Below are 21,294 nucleotides of genomic sequence, written 5' to 3' on the forward strand. Positions count from 1 at the left end.
ACCGTCACTGTTAAAAAAGCACGCTGCTGGCGGAGGTGAGGAAAGAGCCAGCCAGACCACGTGGGGCCTTCAGACCACAGGCAAGGTTCTGGATTATATTTTAAACGCAGTAAAAAGGCAGTTTCAACAACAATAACAAAAACAAACAAACAAACAAAACAGCATTTTGCCTCATGGCTGCTTTCTTCCATAACTAACCCAGATTAATTTTAAAAAGAATGTCTCATTAGACACTTGAGAATGCACAGAGAGGCCACCAAGGAATAGGTTATAACACACAAGTAAGTTTCAGTGAGAATGGAGGGGTGTCAGGGGTAAGTCTTGAATAGCAAAAAGTAGCATTAGCTAGGTAAAGGGAGCAAAGAATATAAGTCAAGCCAGCATGGGCAGAGAACTAAGACAACATTTAACTATTTATCAACTACCCTAGTGGAGAACCTAGCATGGTATTTTCAACAAAAGGCATACTAAAAATATGCTAACTTAACAATAAATGGAGGCGTAATGAAATTAACTTTCTTCCCTGACATGACTCGCTTAAAACATGCTGATGCCGTTCTTAGATAGTATTTCACACTATTCTTTTAGCAGGAGAGCCTGGTGTGTGACTTGAGGTTCTAGAATTAAGTTACAATATTATCCATCTGACCAAGTATTGACCTTAGTGTAGTTCTCTCTAGTTTTAAGTGTCAAATGATAGTTTTATTATTTGGTGGAATTCATATTTTACTCTAGGAAATAGTTCGCCACTTCTGTATCCTTTATAAGAACATACACTTGCTCTAGTATCCCTCTCAAATTGCAAAGTTATACCTATATAAAATTATATAAGCTAGAGGTAATAACTGTAATCAATATATTGAATTCTGTGGTTTTCAAACTTTTGGGATGTTTTGTTCTAATCATGAAACAGCACAGATTAGGGATATTAAAGAGACTATTTCAATTGTTTTTAATTGCTTGGAGACTTGATTTGCTCTTATAGGAAGATAAATTCCCCCTTCCTCTGCCCCTTAAGCTGCTACTTGCTATTTTTTATTTACTGCTTGTCAATAGCTTTAGAAGGATCAGGGATACAAGTGGGTATATATGATATATATACAGTTATATACAGTGTAGACCATCTTACCAGACAAAAAAACATTTGCAATATTGTCCTAACATGCATTATAAAACTGAAAGCAAAGCAAGATGTAGTTATAATGAAAAAGATTTACTGCTACTCTGAATTTATTTCTGACTAACAAGAAATATTTGATGATATAAGATGGTAACTTTGAAAGTGACTGTGCATCTTACATCATGTTATACTGAAGGAAAACAATGTTAGATATAGTATGCATGTTCAAAAAGAACACAGAAAAGATAAACTTGTGATAAAGGTCAATCAAAGACTTTAAAAAGGTAATATCGTCCATGAGAGACAGAAAACATATAAAAATAAAATTTAGACTATAGTGCTATGAACAATGCCAATGAGAAATAAAAGGGATATTATTTACTTTTCTTTACATGGGGGCTAAAGCTTAAAACAGAAGTGGGTTCTAAGGTCAGCAGGTAAAGCAAAAATTGTATATAGTCAAAATTATCCCTGAAAATTCCTCAAGAAGGAACTACTTACAGTAAATTTAACATAGGTGAAGGAACAGCAAACTCAGAGCCCCGGGGTACAAGCTAATTGAGAAGAACTGTCCCCACTATTTAAACTGCTATTTTGTGTCCCCATTATTTAAATAGCTATTTTCCCTCATTCTCGTTCTTTCTTTCTTGATTTTTTTAAAAGTCTAAACATACAGAGGTAAATCTGTGTTAAATACACATATAATGCTACTTCACTGAATTTCTGACTTGTGGTACATATTCTGTTTTCTATATGCAGCAGCTAAAAAAACCAATGTGGCTGAAAGGAAAGCTACTTGATAAACTCAGTTAAAAATATTTATATATATTGTGGTAAAGAACATGTGACAACCAAGAGTGAACCACAGTGCAAACAATGGACTTTAAGCCCCTAGTAACCACCACCCTACTTTCTGTTTTTATGAATCTGACCACTTTCATTTAAGTGGAATCATATAATATTTGTCTTCTTGTAACTGGATTATTTCACTTAATATAAGCTCAGTTTTTGAAAGAATAAGCCAAGCTTAAAGCAATGGTAGACTAAATTGTTTAAAACCAGACCTCCTGTTAAGAACAAATGGAAAACTGAGTAAAATATTATGAACATCTATCTAAAAGTACTGAAGAGCTACTAAGGCAACAAGGAGCCAAAATCATGGAGAGATGGGCAATCCAAGAAGATAAGACTGACATCTGGTGATATTTGCTAATTTGAAAGCTGCTCCTGGGAGTCTGAGAAGCTAAGCAGAGCTTTCAGCAGTCTCATAAGACTAAGAGGGCTGTGGAAAACACTTCAGGCTTTTGGCTGTAACTTCAAAGGGCTATATACCCTACCCCAGGAGTTAGGAGAACCAAAAATATACTGGCTCTTCCAAGGACTGAAGTTTAGCTCTGAATCAGTTCAATCCTTGGCTGGATTAGGGTAACCTGCCCTTAGCCTAACTGCCTGCCAAAAGCAAGGATGACATAATCATTGTAATTTTTCACACACTGTCCAAAACTAACTAAAAAAATAACTGAGTATACAACAAAGACAAAATTCCTCAAACCAAAAGGGGGAAAAAAGGTCAAAGACACAAACCACAACAGATCCAGATAACAGACTATCATATATGAATTTCAAGATAACTACAATCAATATGTTAAAGAACTTAAATGACAAGATAGAGAGTCCTGGAGAAGAACTACAGAATATAAAATAACCAAATGGAAATTCTGGAACTGGAAAAACACAATAAATGAAATTAAGAACTTAATGAATGAGTTTGACATGCTGATTAGACACAACGTAAGTGAGAATTATGGAAATGGAAGATAGGTCAGAAGAAAATATTTAGAGTTAACTATGGAGAGATAAAAAGGTGGAAAATGAAGAAGAGAATATAAGAGATATATGAGTCATGGTAAAAAGAATTAACATGGGTGCACTACGTCCCAAATGAGGAAGAAAGGGACAGAAGCACTGGCTGAAGAGATAATGGCCAAATGTTCCATAACTGATCAAAGTCATCAAGCCTTATATCCCAGAAGTACTATGAACCCCAAAAGGCATTTATACTGATAGTAGTATAAACTGGAAACCACCGTAGGCAACTTTTTGGTAGTATTTATTAAAGCTGAACTTAGTATATCCTATGACACAGCACTACCATCCAGAAGATATGCACACCTATATCAAAAGATGTGCGTTAAGAAAGTTCATAGTCAAATTATTCTAAATAGCCCCAACCTGGAAATAACTCAAATGTTTCTCAAAAATAAAATGGATAAACAGATTGTTATAACAGTTATCCAAAAGAATATCACAATGAAATGAAAATAAACAAACTACTGCAATATGCAACAAAAAGCATAAATGCATCACACAAATATAAAGCTGAGCAAAGAAGCTAGAATCAAAAGCATAATACTGGGGCTTCCCTGGTGGCGCAGTTGTTGAGAATCTGCCTGCCAATGCAGGGGACATGGGTTCGAGCCCTGGTCCGGGAAGATCCCACATGCTGAGGAGCAACTGGGCCCGTGAGCCACAACTACTGAGCCTGCGCGTCTGGAGCCTGTGCTCCGCAACAAGAGAGGCCGCGATAATGAGAGGCCCATGCACCGCGATGAAGAGTGGCCCCAGCTCGCCACAACTAGAGAAAGCCCTCGCACATAAACGAAGACCCAACACAGCCAAAAGTAAAAACTAATTAAAAAAAAAAAAGCATAATACTTCATGATTCCTTAAATAATAATGAAAAACAAGGCAAGACTAATCTATAGTTTTAGAAATCAAAAGTGTCTTCTACAGAGAAAGGTAAAGGTAGTGACTTGAAGGGAAAACATTTCTTAAAGTGATAAAAAGCCACAAATCAGAAGATAATATTTGCAACTCATATAACCTACAAAAGATTGGTATCTAGAACATCCAAAATGAAAAGGCAACCTAATGAATGGGAGAAAATATTTGCAAATCATGTATCTAGTAAGGCGTTAATATCTAAAATACATTTAAAAACTCATACAAGTCAATAGTAAAACAACAACAACAAATAATCCAATTAAAAAATGGGCAGAGATCTGAATAGGCATTTTTCCAAAGACATACACATGGCCTATAGGCTCAACATCACTAATCATCAGGGAAATGCAAATCAAAACCACAAGCACAAAAATCAACTCACACCTGTTATAATGGCTATTATCAAAAAAACAAGAAATAACAAGTGTTGGCAAGGATGTGGAAAAAAGGGAATCCTGGTGCACTGCTGGTAGAAATGTAAATTGGTGCAGCACCTATGGAAAACAGTATGGAAGTCCCTCAAAAATTAAAAACAGAACTACCATATGGTTCTGCAATTCCACTTCTGGGTATTTATCTGAAGAAAACAATAATACTAACTCAAGAAGATATGTGCGTCTCCATATTCACTGCAGCACTATTTACAATAGCCAAGATATGGAAACAATCTAAATGTCCAATGATACATAAATAAAGAAAATGTGGTACATATACACAAAATGGAGTATTATTCAGCCATAAAAAAGAATAAAATCTTGCCATCTGTAACAACACAAATGGATCTAGACAGTACTATGCTAAGTGAAATAAGTCAGACAGAGGAAGACAATTACCGAATGATCTCACTTATATGTGGAATCTAAAAACAAAAAAAAAAACCAAGCTCATAGATACAGAGAACAGATAGATGGGGGTAGGGAAGTGCATGAAATGGGTGAATGGGGTCAAAAAGTACAGTTATAAAATAAATGAGTTATGGGGATGTAATGCACAGCATGGTGACTACATTGTGAGGGAGTGGCAAAGATAGCAGAGTAGAAGGACCCTGAGCTAATCTCCTCCCACAGGCACATCAAAATTACAACTATTTACAGAGCAAATATCAATGAAAGTGACCCGAAGACTAGCAGAAAAGAACTTCTACAGCTAGAGATGTAAAGAAGGAACCACAGAGAGATGGGTAGGAGGGGTGGAAATATGGTATAGTCAAGATCCATACCCCAGGTTGGTGACCAACAAATGGGAGGCTAATTACAAACTGCAGAGGTTCTCCTCAAAAAGCAAGGGCTTTGAGTCCCAGCTGAGACTGGGCTTCCCAGCCGGGAGCCCCTAGAATGCTTGGCTTTGAAGGCCAGCAGGGCTTATTTTTGGGGGAGCCAGAGGGCTGTGGGAAACAGAGACTCCACTCTTAAAAGGCACACACAAAAGAAATCATAGAAGGAAAAGATCAGAGAAGAAATAAATGAAATAGAGACTAAAAAAACAATGGAAAAGATCAATGAAACTAATGGCTGGTTCTCTGAAAAGATAAACAAAATTGACAAACCTTTCACCAGACTCATCAAGAAAAAAAAGAAAGGCCCAAATCAATAAAATAAGAAATGAAAAAGAAGTTACAACCCACACCATAGAAATATAAAGGATCATAAGAGATTCCTATGAACAATTATACAACAATAAAAGGGACAACCTAGAAGAAATTGACAAATTCCTAAAAATGTACAATTGCCCAAGACTGAATCAGGAAGAAATAGAAAATAAGAACAGACCAATTACCAGTAATGCAACTGAATCAGTAATTTAAAAAACTGCCGACAAACAAAAGTCCAGCACCAGATAACTTCACAGGTGAATTTTACCAAACATTTTGAAAAGAATTAACACCTATCCTTCTCAAATTATTCCAAACTGCAGAGGAAGGAATGCTTCTGAACTCATTCTATGAGGCTGGCACCACCTGATACCAAAAGCAGACAAAGATACCACAAAAAAAGAAAATTACAGGCCAATATCACTGTTGAACAAAGATGCAAAAATCCTTAATAAAATATTAGCAAACTGAATCCAACAATACGTTAAGAGGATCATACACCATGATCAGGTGAGGTTTATGCCAGGGATGCAAGAATGGTTCAAAAATCAATGTTATACACCATATTAACAAACTGAAAAATAAAAACCATATGATCATCTCAACAGATCCAGAAAAAGCTTTTTGACGTAATTCAACATCCATTTATGATAAAAACTCTCCACAAAGTGGGTATAGAGGGAATATATCTAAGCATAATAAAGGTCATATATGACAAGCCCACAGCTTGTTCTCCACTCAATGGTGGAAAGCTGAAAGCATTTCCTCTAAGATCAGGAACAAGACAAGGATGCCCACTCTCACTACTTTTATCCAATATAGTATTAGAAGTCCTAGCCACAGCAATCAGGCAAGAAAAAGAAATAAAAGGAATCCAAATTGGAGAGGAAGAAGTAAAAATGTCCCTGTTTGCAGATGATATGATATTATATATAGAAAATCCTAAAGACACTACCAAAAAACTACAGGAACTCATCAATGAATTCAATAAAGTTGCAGGACACAAGATTAACACACAGAAATCTGTTCTGTTTCTATACACTAAAAAACAAACTATCAGAAAAAGAAATTAAGAAAACAATACCATTTATAATCACATCAAAAAGCATTTAAAATACCTGGGAATAAATCTAAGGAGGGAAAAGACCTGTACTCAGAAAACTGCAAGACATTAATAAAGGAAACTGAAGATGACACCAAAAACTGCAAGGATATGCTATGCTCATAGCTTGGAAGAATTAATATTGTTAAAATGCCTATACTACCCAAGGCAATCTACAAATTCAATGCAATCCCTATCAAAATATCAAATGGCAGTTTTCACAGAACTAGAACACATAATTCTAAAATTCATATGGAAACCTTACAGGACCCCAAATAGCCAAAACAATCTTGAGGAAGAAGAACAAAGATGGAGGTATCAAACTCCCTGATTTAAAACTCTACTACAAAACTACGGTAATCAAAACAGTATAGTTTTGGCACAAAAACAGACACATAGATGAATGGAACAGAATAGAGAGCCTTGAAATAAACCCACACGTATATGGTCAATTAATCTACAACAAAGGGGGCAATAATATACAATGAGGAAATGACAGCATCTTCAATAAACAGTGTTAGGAAAACTGGACTGCTACATGCAAAAGAATCAAATTGGACTCCTTTTTCACATTACATACAAAAATAAACTCAAAATGGGTTAAAGACTTAAATGTAAGACCTGAAACCATAAAATTTCTAGAAGAAAACATAGGAAGTACACTCTTTGACAGAATACTGTCTTATTGAGCTAAGTATCCTCTGTCTTACCTAGCAATATTTTTTTGGTTATGCCTCCTCAGGCAAGGGAAACAAAAGCAAAAATAAACAAATGGGACTACATCAAACTAAAAAAGCTTTTGCACAGCAAAGGAAACTATCAACAAAACAAAAAGGCTGCCTACTGAATGGGATATTTGGAAACAATATACCTAACAAGGGGTTAATATACAAAATATACAGAGAACTCAAACAACTCAACATTAAAAAAAAGCAAAAAACCCAATTAAAAATGGGCAGAGGACCTAAATAGACATTTTTCCAAGGAAGACATACAGATGGTCAAAAGGCACACGAAAAGATGCTCATTCAGGGAAATGCAAATCAAAACCACAATGAGATATCACCTCACACCTGTCAGAATGTCTACCATCAAAAAGACCACAAGTAACAAGTGTTGGAGAGGATGTGGAGAAAAGCGAAACTTATGCACTTCTGGCGGGAATATAAATTGGTGCAGCCACTATGGAAAACAGTATGAAAGTTCCTCAAAAAATTAAAAACAGAACTACCACATGATCCAACAATTCCACTTCTGGGTTTTTATCCAAAGAAAATAAAAACACTAATTAAAAAAGACATATGCATCCCTATGTTCACTGCAGTATTATTTACAATAGCCAAGATACAGAAGCCACCTAAAGTCCCCATCAAGAGACAAATGGATAAAGGAGATGTGGCATATATACATATATGTACACAATGGAATATCAGCCATAAAAAAGAATGAAATCTTGCCATTTGTGACAGCACTGATGGACCTAGAGGATATTAGGCTAAGTGAAATAAGTCAGACAGACGAAGACAAATACTGTATGATTTAACTTATATGTGGAATCTAAAAAACAAAACAAATGAACAAACATAACTAAACAGAAAGAGAGTCACAGATAGAAGAGGTGGTTGCCAGAGGGGAAGAGGGTGGGGAGAGGAAACTGCTAAGGGAGATTAAGAGGTACAAACTATCAGTTACAAAATAAATGAGCCACAGGTATGTAATGTACCATTTGGGGAATATAGCCAATAATTATGTAACATCTTTTTACGGTGATAGATGACAACTAGACTTATCATAGTATCATTTTGAAATATACACAAATACTGAATCAGTATGCTGCGCATTAGGAACTGAATTTCATAGGTCATTAAATGTAAATAAACAAATGAACAAAGAAATTCATAGAAGAATAGATCAAATTTGTGGCTACCAGAGGTGGAAGGCTGGGTGGGGGTTGGGAGGGAGAACTGAACAAAGGTAGTAAAACGGTACAGAATTCCAGTTATAAGTAAGTCCTAAGGATATAACAATATAAGGATATAAATACAACACAGTAAAGATAACTAACACTGCTGTATGATATATATGAAAGTTGTTAAGACAGTAAAATCCTGAGTTCTCACCACAAAAATTGTTTTTTCTCTTTCTTTAATGTTGTATTTATATGAGATGATGGAAGTTCACTAACCCCATTATGGTAATCATTTCATGACCTATGTATGTCAATCATTATGTTGTACACCTTAAATTTATACAGTGCTGTATGTCAATTATATCTCAATAAAACTGGAAGAAAAAATAAATTTTAAAAATACTATATTGAATATTTGAAAGCTGCTAAAAGAGTAGATCTTAAAAGTCCTCTTCACAAGAAAAAAAAATTTTGTAACTATGTATGTGACGGATGTTAACTGTCACATACTTACTGTAGTGATTTCACAATATATACAAATATCGAGTTGTGGTGCACATCTGAAACTAATACAATGTTATATATTAATCATACCTCAAATATATAGATATCTAAAGTTTAATTGTATTAGTAATTTGGGAAACTCCAATCATAACTTCCAGAACATACCAAGTGAGGGGGAAAATGTAGAGTAACAGGAACTCTTATACACTACTGGAAGGATTGTAAATTTGTAAAACCACTATGGAAAAACTCCTGGTATTAGCTAGTCAATTGAAGATGTATATACCTTATGCAATTCCACTCCAAGGTAGTATTTTAGATCAGTATCTCTTAATAGGGGCAAGGGTATCCTCAGCATTTCTGGAGATTAAGCATCTCCAGCCACTCACTGACCATTAGGCCAACAGCAGTCCCTCCAACGCCTCTATCACTGGGACAAACAGAAACATCCTCACACATTTCTAAATTGGAGCAGGGGGCAGATACATAGTTCTGACTGACTACCGCCCTAGAGAAGGGTTTTCAATCTCAGTATACTAGTGACATTTTGGACCAAATAATTCTTTGTTGAGGGGAGATGTCCTGTGCATTGCTGGATGTTCAGCAGCATCTTTGGCCTTTACCCACTAAATGCCAGTAACACCTTGGTGAGTTGTGATAACCATAAATGTCTCCAGACATTGCCAAATGGAGCTAAAATCATCCCCAGTTGAGAATCAGTATCCTAGAGAAACCTTTACATAGGTGCACCAAAATATGTCCAAGAATGTTCACAGCAGTAATGTTTTAATAACAAAAAACTGGAAAAATCAAAATTTCCATCAACATTAGAATGGGAAAATAAATTGACGTCTAATCATATAATACATGGGTATACAGCAGTGAAACTGACCTAAAGCTTTATGCAACAAGATGGATGAATCTTAGGAATATAATTTAGATAACCAAAGCAAGTCAAAGAAAAATACATGATTCCTTTTTATATAAAATTCAAAAACAAGCAACATAAAACAATACCTTAAGAGTTAAAGAAAAGCATGTTAAAATTGTAAAGAAAGGCAAGGGAATGGTACATACAAGGTTCAGGATGGGGACTTCCTTGGTGGTGCAGTGGTTAGTGGTTAAGAGTCCGCCTGCCAATGCAGGGGACACAGGTTCAAGCCCTGGTCTGGGAAGATCCCACATGCTGCGGAGCAACTAAGCCCGTGCGCCACAACTACTGAGCCCGCGTGCCACAACTACTGAGCCCGCGCGCCTAGAGCCCGTGCTCCACAACAAGAGAAGCCATGGCAATGAGAAGGCTGCATGCCGCAATGGAGACCAACACAGCCAAAAATAAACAAACAAACAAACTTATAAAAAAAACAGATTCAGGATGGTGGTTACCTTTGTGAGGTAGGAAATGGTATACAAACATGGAGGGGCACACATGAATTTTAAAGGAAATGGTAATGTCCCATTTCCTAAACTGAGTGCTAGGTATACTTGGATATTTGATATTTTTATATACGCCACATAATATATATGTAGATATTATACCTATTCAATATTTAATAAAATAAAAAATAAATTTAAAACCCACCATTGCAGGCAGATTGCTAAAATCGTTCCTCTAACTCATGCCTCCACTCCCACCCCCACCCCAGTCTCCACATCTTATATAATCTCCCTTAAAGTGTGGGTAGAACCTGTAACTTGCTTCTATCTAATGGAATATGACAAAGGTAATAGATTTTGAGGATGTAATTTAGGTCCCTAATGAGCTGACTTTATATTCATCAAAAGGGAGATTATTCTGGGTAGATCTCTCCTCATCAGGTGAGTCCATTAAAAGAGGGTCTTGAAGGTAAGAGATTCTCCTGCGGGCCCTGAAGCTTCCACAAGTCTTACAGCTGTGAGGAAATAAATCCTGCCAAAAACTACACGAATTTAGAAGAGGACCCTGAGCCCAGGCCTCAGACAAGACTGGCCCTGGCTGACACCTTGATTGCAACTTTGTGACAACATGAGCAGAGGACCCAGTTAAGTCATGCCTGGACTTCTGACTCATAGAAACCGTAAAATAATAAATGGGTGTTGTTTTAAGCCACTAAATTTGTGGTAATTTGTTACACAGCATGGAAAACTAATACAAACACTTTTTACAATTTTTATTTCTAAGAAGCAAGATAACTCTCATTAAACACTCCATTGGGAAATTAGGCACCCAACATCGCCATAGCGCCCCACAAGCACAGAATTTTTAACTTCTCTTTAGTTTGGTTGAAGAAGGTAAAAAGTATAATCCTCATAGCTGACAACCTCAAATTAGAACATTCATGTGCCAGAGAGTAAAAGGGCAATTCATGCTCAAATCATCTTCGTTAAAAAGACAGAAAGCTACCGTCAAATCCATACTTGTCAAATGAACAGATTTTCTAAAAATCTTAAAACAAAACAAAACCCTGATAGTATAGTACAATCAGAAATGTGAGGAGTTCCAAATGATTGTACGGATCATACTGCCTTCCCCTTCAGACTATGCTCAAGTGGAGAATCATTTCCTGATTTCTTTTTATCCTCAAAGCAGTGTCTGGCACATAGCAAGTGCTTACAGTCTGTTAAATAAAGGAACTCCATTTCAAAAGATGATTTGAGGCCCAATAACCTGCCCTTGCCTGTGTTAATGGCAGAACGGAGACAAAGACAAGGGCCTTCTGTCAACTGGGTACTTTCTTCCTACATCAGAATTCAGTCCTTAATTACTGCCAAGCCTCATTAAACACACATACCACACAAATCATTAAAAGACTATTAAATATTCAATGGGATTTTTCATAATATTAATTCTATCTGCCTCACTGTTTTGTGAGCCTGTTTCACAGTTCTTACCATTTACTGTACTGCATGATTAACAATTTTCTGTTCCACATCAACTAGAAAATGAAATTACCCTACTGATTGGAGGCAATAACTGTACTTTTTCATTTTCTGAGGTATTTATTAGCCTGATATAGGCAACAACAATCTTTTCCAAGGATAATCAAGAGGAGAGAATCACAGCAGTCAATGCTACCCCTTAAAATGGAGGGCAGCCATTCCTATATTCCTGTTTTAAAACAGCAGTTAATCAATAAATCATTCTTCAAAAGATATGTACCCACAGTAATCTGAATAGTCTGTCTCTTTTGTGACATCTGTTTATTCTTTGTTCTACTTTGAAACATTTCTCTTTGCGTGGCCCACCATTAAAAATATTTTAGATTACGTGATAAATATAAAACAGGTAGCAAAAGTTTTATGGCCCCATCTAAATATATACAATTTTTAAAGTCATGTGAAAATACTTTAAACATGTTTAATGCTGATTACATAAACTCTTTACTCTTAAGGGGAAAAAGTCCTTGCATTAGTACAGAAAATGCACATTTTAGGGAACAGGTTCTTACTTAGGAATATAACTAGTTTCAAGGAAATGTTAAGGATCTGCTCCCTCTGCCACACCCTTTCTTTCTTGGCAAAAAAAAAAAAAAAAAAGGAAATAGTAGCTGGCTGACTGTTAATTTGGAATAGGAGGATATCACAGTGGGATAAAAGGTGAGACACTAGCATCCCTCATAATTTCTTCTTTATTTACAAAGCAAGAAACTCTAGTTTCTTAGTGAGTAGTTGCCAGGTATGAGATGGGGTGGAGGATTTATGTTTGACGGTAGCAGTGACCCAGGCTGGGGTCTTACTAACAGGAGTCTGGAAAGGGAGGATCCTATCTCCACTTTATCCTTCCTGCATGGATTCAGCAATCCTCTTCACATGTGTACCTGATACTTGATAAAAACAAAATGATAAATGTTCACCCATCTATGAATGTTAAAAAGTGGGGGAGGGGGTTAATGATCTACTTCCATGTCCTATTTATTACTTTAATACTGCCAAGTACATATATATCAGCAGATTTTTCAAGGTTAAAAGAGGATAAGCCCAAAAAGAAAAGGGAGACCATTGTCACACAAGTTATCATCACCAAAGGAGAATTAAGAGGACTTACTGTTAAGGAAGCAATCCCTTTGTGGTAGAATTTTAAAGACTCAGCAATGCAAGAAAGTGCTGAACTATAATTCTCCTCTTGCAACCCAGTGAGACACTGCTCTGCATGTGAGAACTCCTTCAAACTATTCAGCCAGAAGTAAAAATGTTCTGAGGCAACCTGAGTCAGCAAACTCTGATAAAGCTCTCTGGCCATGTCGTGATTACCCTAAGAAAAAAAAGGGGGGGGAAGATAATGAGGTTCTTACACTTGAATTAGTTGATGTAGCAACTAAAAGAGAAACCCAAACCTTGGATAAGTTTTAACAATCACTCCTCACATTATAACTCTGTGAGACTCAGTATTTCTTCAGAGAAAACACGCTGAGCTGCTTTTATGTAACATAATGACTGAAGTTCTCTACCAAAACAGTTCCAAAGAGAAAATGAATGAAGTAACTATAACCCATGTTTAGAATTTTAGTTCAAAATATAGAAAGTATAAATACTTATTGTATGTCATTTTGTATGGGCTATTTAGTGGGGTGGGGAGAACTCCAGTTAAGTTCCATCGAGCGATTACCAAGAGGAGCGCTGCGCCCTCTGGAAATGACTGAGGGAAGGGTAGTTGTGGGAGGATGTGAATGCCTTTTAATGCCTGGGGGCGAGGGATGCTCACTGTCCTGCAGTGTTTGGATGCTTGGGACAGTTGGGTATAATAAAGAAATATCCTGTCAGGAGTGCTTCTTCTCCCATTTGAGAAACACTGTAAAATGTGAACATGTGCTTCAATCACCTAGAATAATGCTTCTCAAATTTTGTTCTCTGGACTTATCCCCAAAGAATTTCTATACTATCCAAGCTCTATATTTCCTCTCAAACAAAATTAATAAAAATCGTTAGGCTTTCCATATGGTTGAGAGGGAACAGAATACTAAAACTTTCCCGTTTCCACATAAGAATGATAAAGTTGGAGAGGGAAAGGGAAGAACGACATGGTGTACTCAAAGGGGAGAATATAAACATGGGTGGGAGGGAGCTGTGCTTACGGGAGCACAGGACAAAATGAAAGTGCTGCTAACAACCTACAGCCAGAAAGAGCTCGTATTTTTGGAATTCCCATGGAACTTCCCCATAACAACATATATACCATTCTCTGTGTATATGTTAAAAATTAGGTCCTTTCCTTCATCATCTTTTAATCCCATGACTAAAAAGTACTTCTACCTTCATCTTTAGTTTGGACTAGGAGTAACAATCACACAACCTAAGGTTCGTAATCTGCCATTTTCACCAACCCAGTTCACATAGAAGGATAATACATACCATTCGGGATGCCTGTCTGGCAATTCGGTATACAGTCCATCCATTGGAGACGCTTTCAAGCTGCTGCTTAATTACTGCCTTTACTTCAGCAGACAGTGCTTTCTGACTGGCTACAAAAATCACAGTGGCCAAGCTCACCTAACATCGAGCAAGAAGTAAGAAAGTCAAGAAAATCATTAACTCTATGCAATGTCAAAGATAACTTTATCCAAAAGGGTGAAAAACTAATCAGAGCCTATCAAAAAAGAACAAAATTTGTCTTCCTTTGACATTTATAAAATTTCCACTTCATTCCTTTGCTCAGAGCATTGTGTATAATAGCAAATAATTAGAAACAATGCCCATAAATATGGATAAACTATGATATAATCACACAATGAAATACTATAGAGCAGTGAAGTGGATAAACTAGAAATACACTTATCAGTATAGACGATTCACATAAAACAGGCAAAAATAGGCAAAATGTAAAAGATTACATGCAGTATGAGAACACAAAGTTAAAAATATGCCAAAAATATTGCATATCACTTAGGATATATACTAAGGTAGTAAATATATAACAACATGCATGGGAATGACAAACACCAAATTCGGGAGAGTGGTCACCTATCCTGATAGGAAGGAAGACGACACTATCAGAGAGATACACAGCGGGGTACAAGTCAAGGGTACTAGTAACACTTTTTTCTTAACCTAGGTGATGGAAGCAGAAGCTTTCATCATGGGCTTCCCTGGTGGCGCAGTGGTTGAGAATCTGCCTGCCAATGCAGGGGACACGGGTTCGAGCCCTGGTCTGGGAAGATCCCACATGCCGCGGAGCAACTAGGCCCGTGAGCCACAACTACTGAGCCTGCGCAACTGGAGCCTGTGCTCCGCAACAAGAGAGGCCGCGATAGTGAGAGGCCTGCGCACCGCGATGAAGAGTGGCCCCCGCTTGCCACAACTAGAGAAAAGCCCTCGCACAGAAATGAAGACCCAACACAGCCAAAAAATAAATAAAAGCTTTCATCATATTATTCCTTATGTGTTTTTGAATATTATGTTTCATAATTTAAAGTTGCTTTAAAGTAGTACTAAGAAAAAAGCAATAAAAAATATTAATTGAAAATGCTGCTTCAATGAAAAATAAACTTGGCTAACTGCTTCTCAGTATTCCAAAGCTGATACATACAAGGATCCATACATACTGTGATAACTGCCTGATTCCCACAACCACTGACTGCCACTTAGTCATCTGGGTAACCCTTCCTGATAGCAAATGATGAAATGGGGGCAATCTTTTACACAATGCCCCCTGCAGGATTAAACATAAAATGGGCTTGAGTAAGTAATTTCATTAAGTTTTTTCCCAAGCCATAAAGTCAGATGACCACAAACAATATGGAGTGGCTACTTTAAAGCTTACATATAATTTATGCATATTTAGAACGTAGTCTACTCTCAGCCCTGGAGAACTTTCAACTAAACATTGTTATACAGCTTCCACACCTTCTGGTTTTTTCTAAGCATGTACCTTTCCCAACCCCAGGACGGTACTGAAACCTAAACTGGATCCTAAACAGCTAAAGAGGTCCTGGATTGGCAAAGAGGAATGGGTTAATTTATGGTCATTGATATCACTAGGTCTTCAACTTACATTTTTGGAAGTACAATACACGGTTTGGTTCATCATTTATTTGCTTTGTATAAAAAAGAAAAAACCCTTCATTTTCCTTTTGTCCTTTGTAATAAAACAAAAATATCAGATTGAAGGCTTTGGCTACACTAAGCTGATTCGACAGGGCTTAGGAAGAAAGCAGTTCTACATGTGAACTAAATAGGGCTTTCTATACCAAAAGCGGAAATGGTAAAAAGCTCCAGGCCCCAATCCTATTTTGACTTCAGCATGCTCTTGGTCTTAGCTGATTACTTTAACCTGTGGAATTCTGAAAGTAATTCCCACTAGACCAGATCCTATTCGTCCACAGCATGTTCAAAAAGTGGCTCCTTACCAGAAGTTCTTGTTGCTTGTCTGTGGCTGATCGTCCAATCACCTTGTAGAGCTCCATGAGGTCACCGAGCATTCCATCGCCCAGCACAGGCAGCTGCATGGCAATGGCGGCCAGGCAGTGGCACATCAGGATCCGGGACGCGTCCTGAGCACTGTGCAACTGAGTCAACAAGGTCTCAACTACAGACTGGCTGAGATGGGGCCTACCCTTCGCCAACTTCACCATACAATTCAGAGCGATCTGCATATTGAATAGAAAATAGACCAGTTACATTCTGAAGTATGAAGTGAAGCTTTAAAGAAAGTAACTCTCTACAAGTTATTAGGAAAAATCAAGGAAAAGGGTTTTTTGTAGGCATGACATTTTTCTTCATAAGAAACACATGACATTGAATCCCATATTAAGATCTGCAAGTGTGCCATGTTTAAAACTAAAATAATAAGACAGGATGGTACATTAAACACTCATTTTAATCTAAGACTATTCAGTCTAAGACTTGAGATGAACATCATAAGGAATAATGCTGAAAAGGCCAAATAAATGCCAAACTGAATGTCATATTACTGCACTTTCATTACTTTTCAAGAACTGCTTCTAAAGTGTGGTTTGTAAACTTACCCATAACGGCATCTCCTAGGATGCTAATTAAAATATAGATTCTTGGGCCCTATCCATCCCAAACTTAATGAATTAACCTTTTTTTTTTTTTTTCTGGTGTTTGGGTTACTGAAAGTTTGCAGTTTAAAAAAGGTGCCCTAGGTGACTTCAGCACACTGAAGTGGGGAAGAGGCTTCTAATTTTCTCTTATTTCTCAACAGAAATCTAAATATCAGTTGGTCTCAGAGCTTCTATTCAGGCCAGTTAATCACATCCCTAATATCCCAGCCATCAAAACTAGAAACCCAGAAGTCCTCTAACTAACAAAGCCAACAGGTTGCTAAACCTAGTTATCTCTACTTTTGTCAAGTCTCTAATATCCATCTATTTAGCTCCCTTTCATTCTCTCTACTACAACATAAATGTCTCCCTAATTCCAATCTCTTGAAAAGATGGGCCCATTAATCCATCCTTCACGCTACAACCATGTAGCTTTCAGTGAGTTAGGAAGAATAATCATGTCCTTAGGGTCTGACAGACCCAGAGTTTAAGGTCAGCTTGCCCTTGACTGACTAAGTGTCTGTGAACAAGTTATTTTATCTCTCTGAGACTTAATTTCCTCATGACTATAAGAGGAATACAAATTTCACTAGTTAGGGTTATTGTAAACAGTGAAAGATGTATATACAAGCCTTCAACAAAGTTTGGTACATAATAGACATATTTAAATAACAATAATAGCTACAACAAAAGTTAGAGCATGGTCACTACTTCAAAATTTTAAGATCTCATTACCTACAGAATCAAGCCAAAGTTCCTCAGCCTGACATTTGATATCCCCCATGATCGAGCTACAAACTACTTTCTAATCTCTTTTTACATCAACCAGCCACAGTGGGCTACTTATCATTCTTCCAACATAACAGGTACATTTCTGCTTTCCTGTCTTTCATAACAGTGGTCCCTCAGGTTCAAATGATCCTTCCTCAATACTGAAATTCTACCCCGTCTTTCAAGGCTTAATTCATATGACATCTACTTGTTCAAGTCTTCCCTAATATCCTTAGTTGAAATTAATCACCCCCCACTCTGTCCTCTCAATTAGAATTGCACTTTTGTTTATACTACTAGAGAACTTGCGACATTCTGCTTGGTATTACAACCCCTTATATAAATATCAGTATCCTCTTATGGAGAGCTCCTCTAACAAAGGGACTTTTCTTGACCACCCATGTATGTCCCACTGTGCTGAGTCCAGTGTTTTATTGACACCTACGATTGATGGCAAAGGTTTTGGTTTGCTTTCTTTCTTTCTTTTTAAACTTTTTAAATAAATGTATTGTGGTTCCAAAGGGATTCTGTGGACTTGCCAATCACATGTTGCCTACTTCCTTCACCACCCCTTGATTATCAGCTTTTATTTAATGGTACTAATATCTTTACTGTACATCATTATGACCACATCATACCTTTTCTTAACATGCTAAAATAAGTCATGACTTCCCTCAAGCCATACCTTAGACAAGCTATAGTTCTTACATTCTCCAATGTCTACTTAATAGCCTTTTACTTCTATTAATTCTACTTTTCTTAATTATTTTGTACCATCAAACATTATATTTTATGTTTCAATCCAATAACAGTCTCATTTAAAAAATTTTTAACTATCTCTAAGATGATTCTATAATTAAGTGAAAGTGAAAAGCCCTTAAAACTAGGGCTTCTATACTCTAGAAATCAATACACACTTACACATTTATGAGTTTGACTGCAGTAATTTCATCAGTTCTTTGTGATCTTATCAGTGTTACCTTAGATTATAAACTTCCAAAAGTGCAGGAGCTCTGTCTATTTAACTTTACATTATCTAGGACCATCATATGTATCTATTACAACTTAATAAACACTTTCAACTGACGGCAAAATAGGCCAAAGCTCAAATTTTTACCTCGCCTATATTTTGGAATAACAACAGTCAAAATGCTAGTTTTGAAAGTGAAGATCAAGGGCAAATATTTGTTTAAGCCAGGAGTTGACAAACTCTTGCACTTGGGCCAAATCCTGCCTGTTTTTGTAAGTAAAATTTTACTGGAACACAGCCACACCATCACCCTTCCTTTTTTTTTTTAAAAAAAAAACACAGTGTCCATGGCTACTTCTTTTCTACAATAGTAGAACTGAGCAGTTGTGACAAAGAGTACATTGTCTGCAAAACTTAAAATATTTACTATCTGAACCTTTACAAAGAGATTGCCAATCCACACTTTAGGCAATGAAGACAGGCATTATATTAAAATAACTGATGTTTTCACCTTTAAAGTGGCTTGAGCACCTGGGCTATCATCTTCACTACAAAGTACCAGAAGGGATTCCAGGCCAAAGACAGCATCTTGTTCCAGTGCCAAAAGGTCTATAGGAAAAACACTAATTTTTTTTAGCGGTCAAGAAGAGAAGATTAAATGCACACACACACACACACACACACACACTCTTAGAAGAAGAAAACATTAAGGAGTCTAAAATATAGGAAATACTTCAATGCATAAAGCTAACCTTCCTGAAAAAGTACATGTGGCATTACTTCTAAAATGCAAAGGCTATCTTTAGACTTGTATATTTCCACTACTTTATTGAAGATTATAAAAATATATACATCATATCAAGCCGAAAAGCTTCTGCACAGCGAAGAAAACCATTAACAAAATGAAAAGGCAAGCTGCTGAATGGGAGAAAATATTTACAAATCATATATCTGATAAGGGGTTGTTAATATTTAAAATATATTAAGAATTCATACAACTCAACAGCACAAAAACTCAATCTGATTAAAAAATGGGCAGAGAATCTCAATAGACTTCTTTCCAAAGACGACATACAGATAGGCAACAGGTACAGGAAAAGATGCTCAACATCACTAATTATTAGGGAAATGCAAATCGAAATCACAATGAGGGATCACCTCACACCTTTTAGAATGGTTATTATAAAAAAGATAGGAAATAACAAGTGTTGGCAAGGATGTAAAGAAAAGGAAACCCTTGTGCACTGTTGGTGGGAATATAAATTGGTGCAGCCGCAACGGAAAACAGTATGAAGGTTCCTCAAAAAATTAAAAATAGAACTATTATATGATCCAGCAATTCCACTTTTGAGTATGCATCTGAAGAAGACAAAAACATTAACTCAAAAAGATATCTGTACTCCCATGTTTATTGCAGCATTATTTACACTAGCCAAGATATAGAAACAACCTAAATGTCCACTGATGTATGAATAAAGAAAATGTGGTATGTATGTGTGTATGTATATATATATACATACACACATACACACACACACACGATGGAATATTATTTAGCCATTTTTTATAAAAGAAGGAAATCCTGTCATTTGTGACAATGGATGGACCTTGAGGACATTATGCTAAGTGAAATAAGTTAGACACAGAAAAACAAATACTCTATGATCTCACTTAAATGTGGAATCTAGAACAAACAAACAAACACCAAGCTCATAGATACAGAGAACAGACTGGTGGTTGCCAGAGGTGGGGGGGAGGAAGTTGTGGGGGGGCAAAATGGATGAAGGGGGTGGAAAGGTGCAAATTTCCAGTTATAAAATGCGTAAGTTATGGGAATGTAATGTAAAGCATGGTGACTATAGTCAGTAATACTGTACTGCATATTTGAAAGTTGTCAGGAGAGTAGATCCTAAAAGTTCTCATCACAAGAAAAAAAACTTTACAATGACAATGTATGGTGACGAATGTTAACTAGATTTATTGTGGTGATCATTTCACAGTACATACAAATATTGAATCATTATGTTGTACACCTGAAACTAATATTTTTTTTAAAATACACACACATACATTAAACCAAGATCTAAAGCCACAAAGGTATAAATAAAGCCTAACTGAAACACTGTCACCAGCTTAGCTAAGGAAAAAACTAGCAAACCATGTAGCACGTGTCAATCTTCCAAACAAGACATAAATTATGCAGGTCCATTTTCACCTAGGATGCAACTTTCTCACGAAAGTGGAACAACTTTTAGGAAATAATCAAGACCCCACTTAATCTTATAAATGTTTTAAGTCAGATCATAAAGAAAGGAACCCTTTAGATGTCTCATGTAATAGCAGTACTATACCATCTTTTCACTACCTTTGGGCTAAAATTTCTCTAAAGTTTCTAGAAAGTTCTGAATAAATTACTTAACCACATTTAGGTTAATGTATGTCAGCTTTGGGACTTCCCTGGTGACGCAGTGGTTAAGAATCCGCCTGCCAATGCAGGGACACAGGTTTGAGCCCTGGTCCGAGAAGATCCCACATGCCACGGAGCAACTAAGCCTGTGCGCCAC

General features: G+C 36.6%; 1 protein-coding gene across 3 annotated transcripts in view; it reads right to left on the reverse strand.

Moving 5' to 3' along the window:
- INTS7 (integrator complex subunit 7) overlaps nucleotides 1-21,294 on the reverse strand; it is an 88,282-nt gene that overhangs the window by 23,792 nt on the left and 43,196 nt on the right. For all 3 annotated transcript variants that reach the window (XM_061185569.1, XM_061185572.1, XM_061185571.1), the window contains 4 exons: nucleotides 19,242-19,339; nucleotides 16,333-16,572; nucleotides 14,339-14,476; nucleotides 13,035-13,241 (listed from right to left, as the gene is read on the reverse strand). In XM_061185569.1, the coding sequence (XP_061041552.1) occupies nucleotides 13,035-13,241; nucleotides 14,339-14,476; nucleotides 16,333-16,572; nucleotides 19,242-19,339 (683 nt within the window). The remainder of the gene's footprint in view (nucleotides 1-13,034; nucleotides 13,242-14,338; nucleotides 14,477-16,332; nucleotides 16,573-19,241; nucleotides 19,340-21,294) is intronic.

This window comes from Eubalaena glacialis, chromosome 3, assembly GCF_028564815.1.
Source record: "Eubalaena glacialis isolate mEubGla1 chromosome 3, mEubGla1.1.hap2.+ XY, whole genome shotgun sequence".
Lineage (NCBI taxonomy): Eukaryota > Metazoa > Chordata > Mammalia > Artiodactyla > Balaenidae > Eubalaena > Eubalaena glacialis.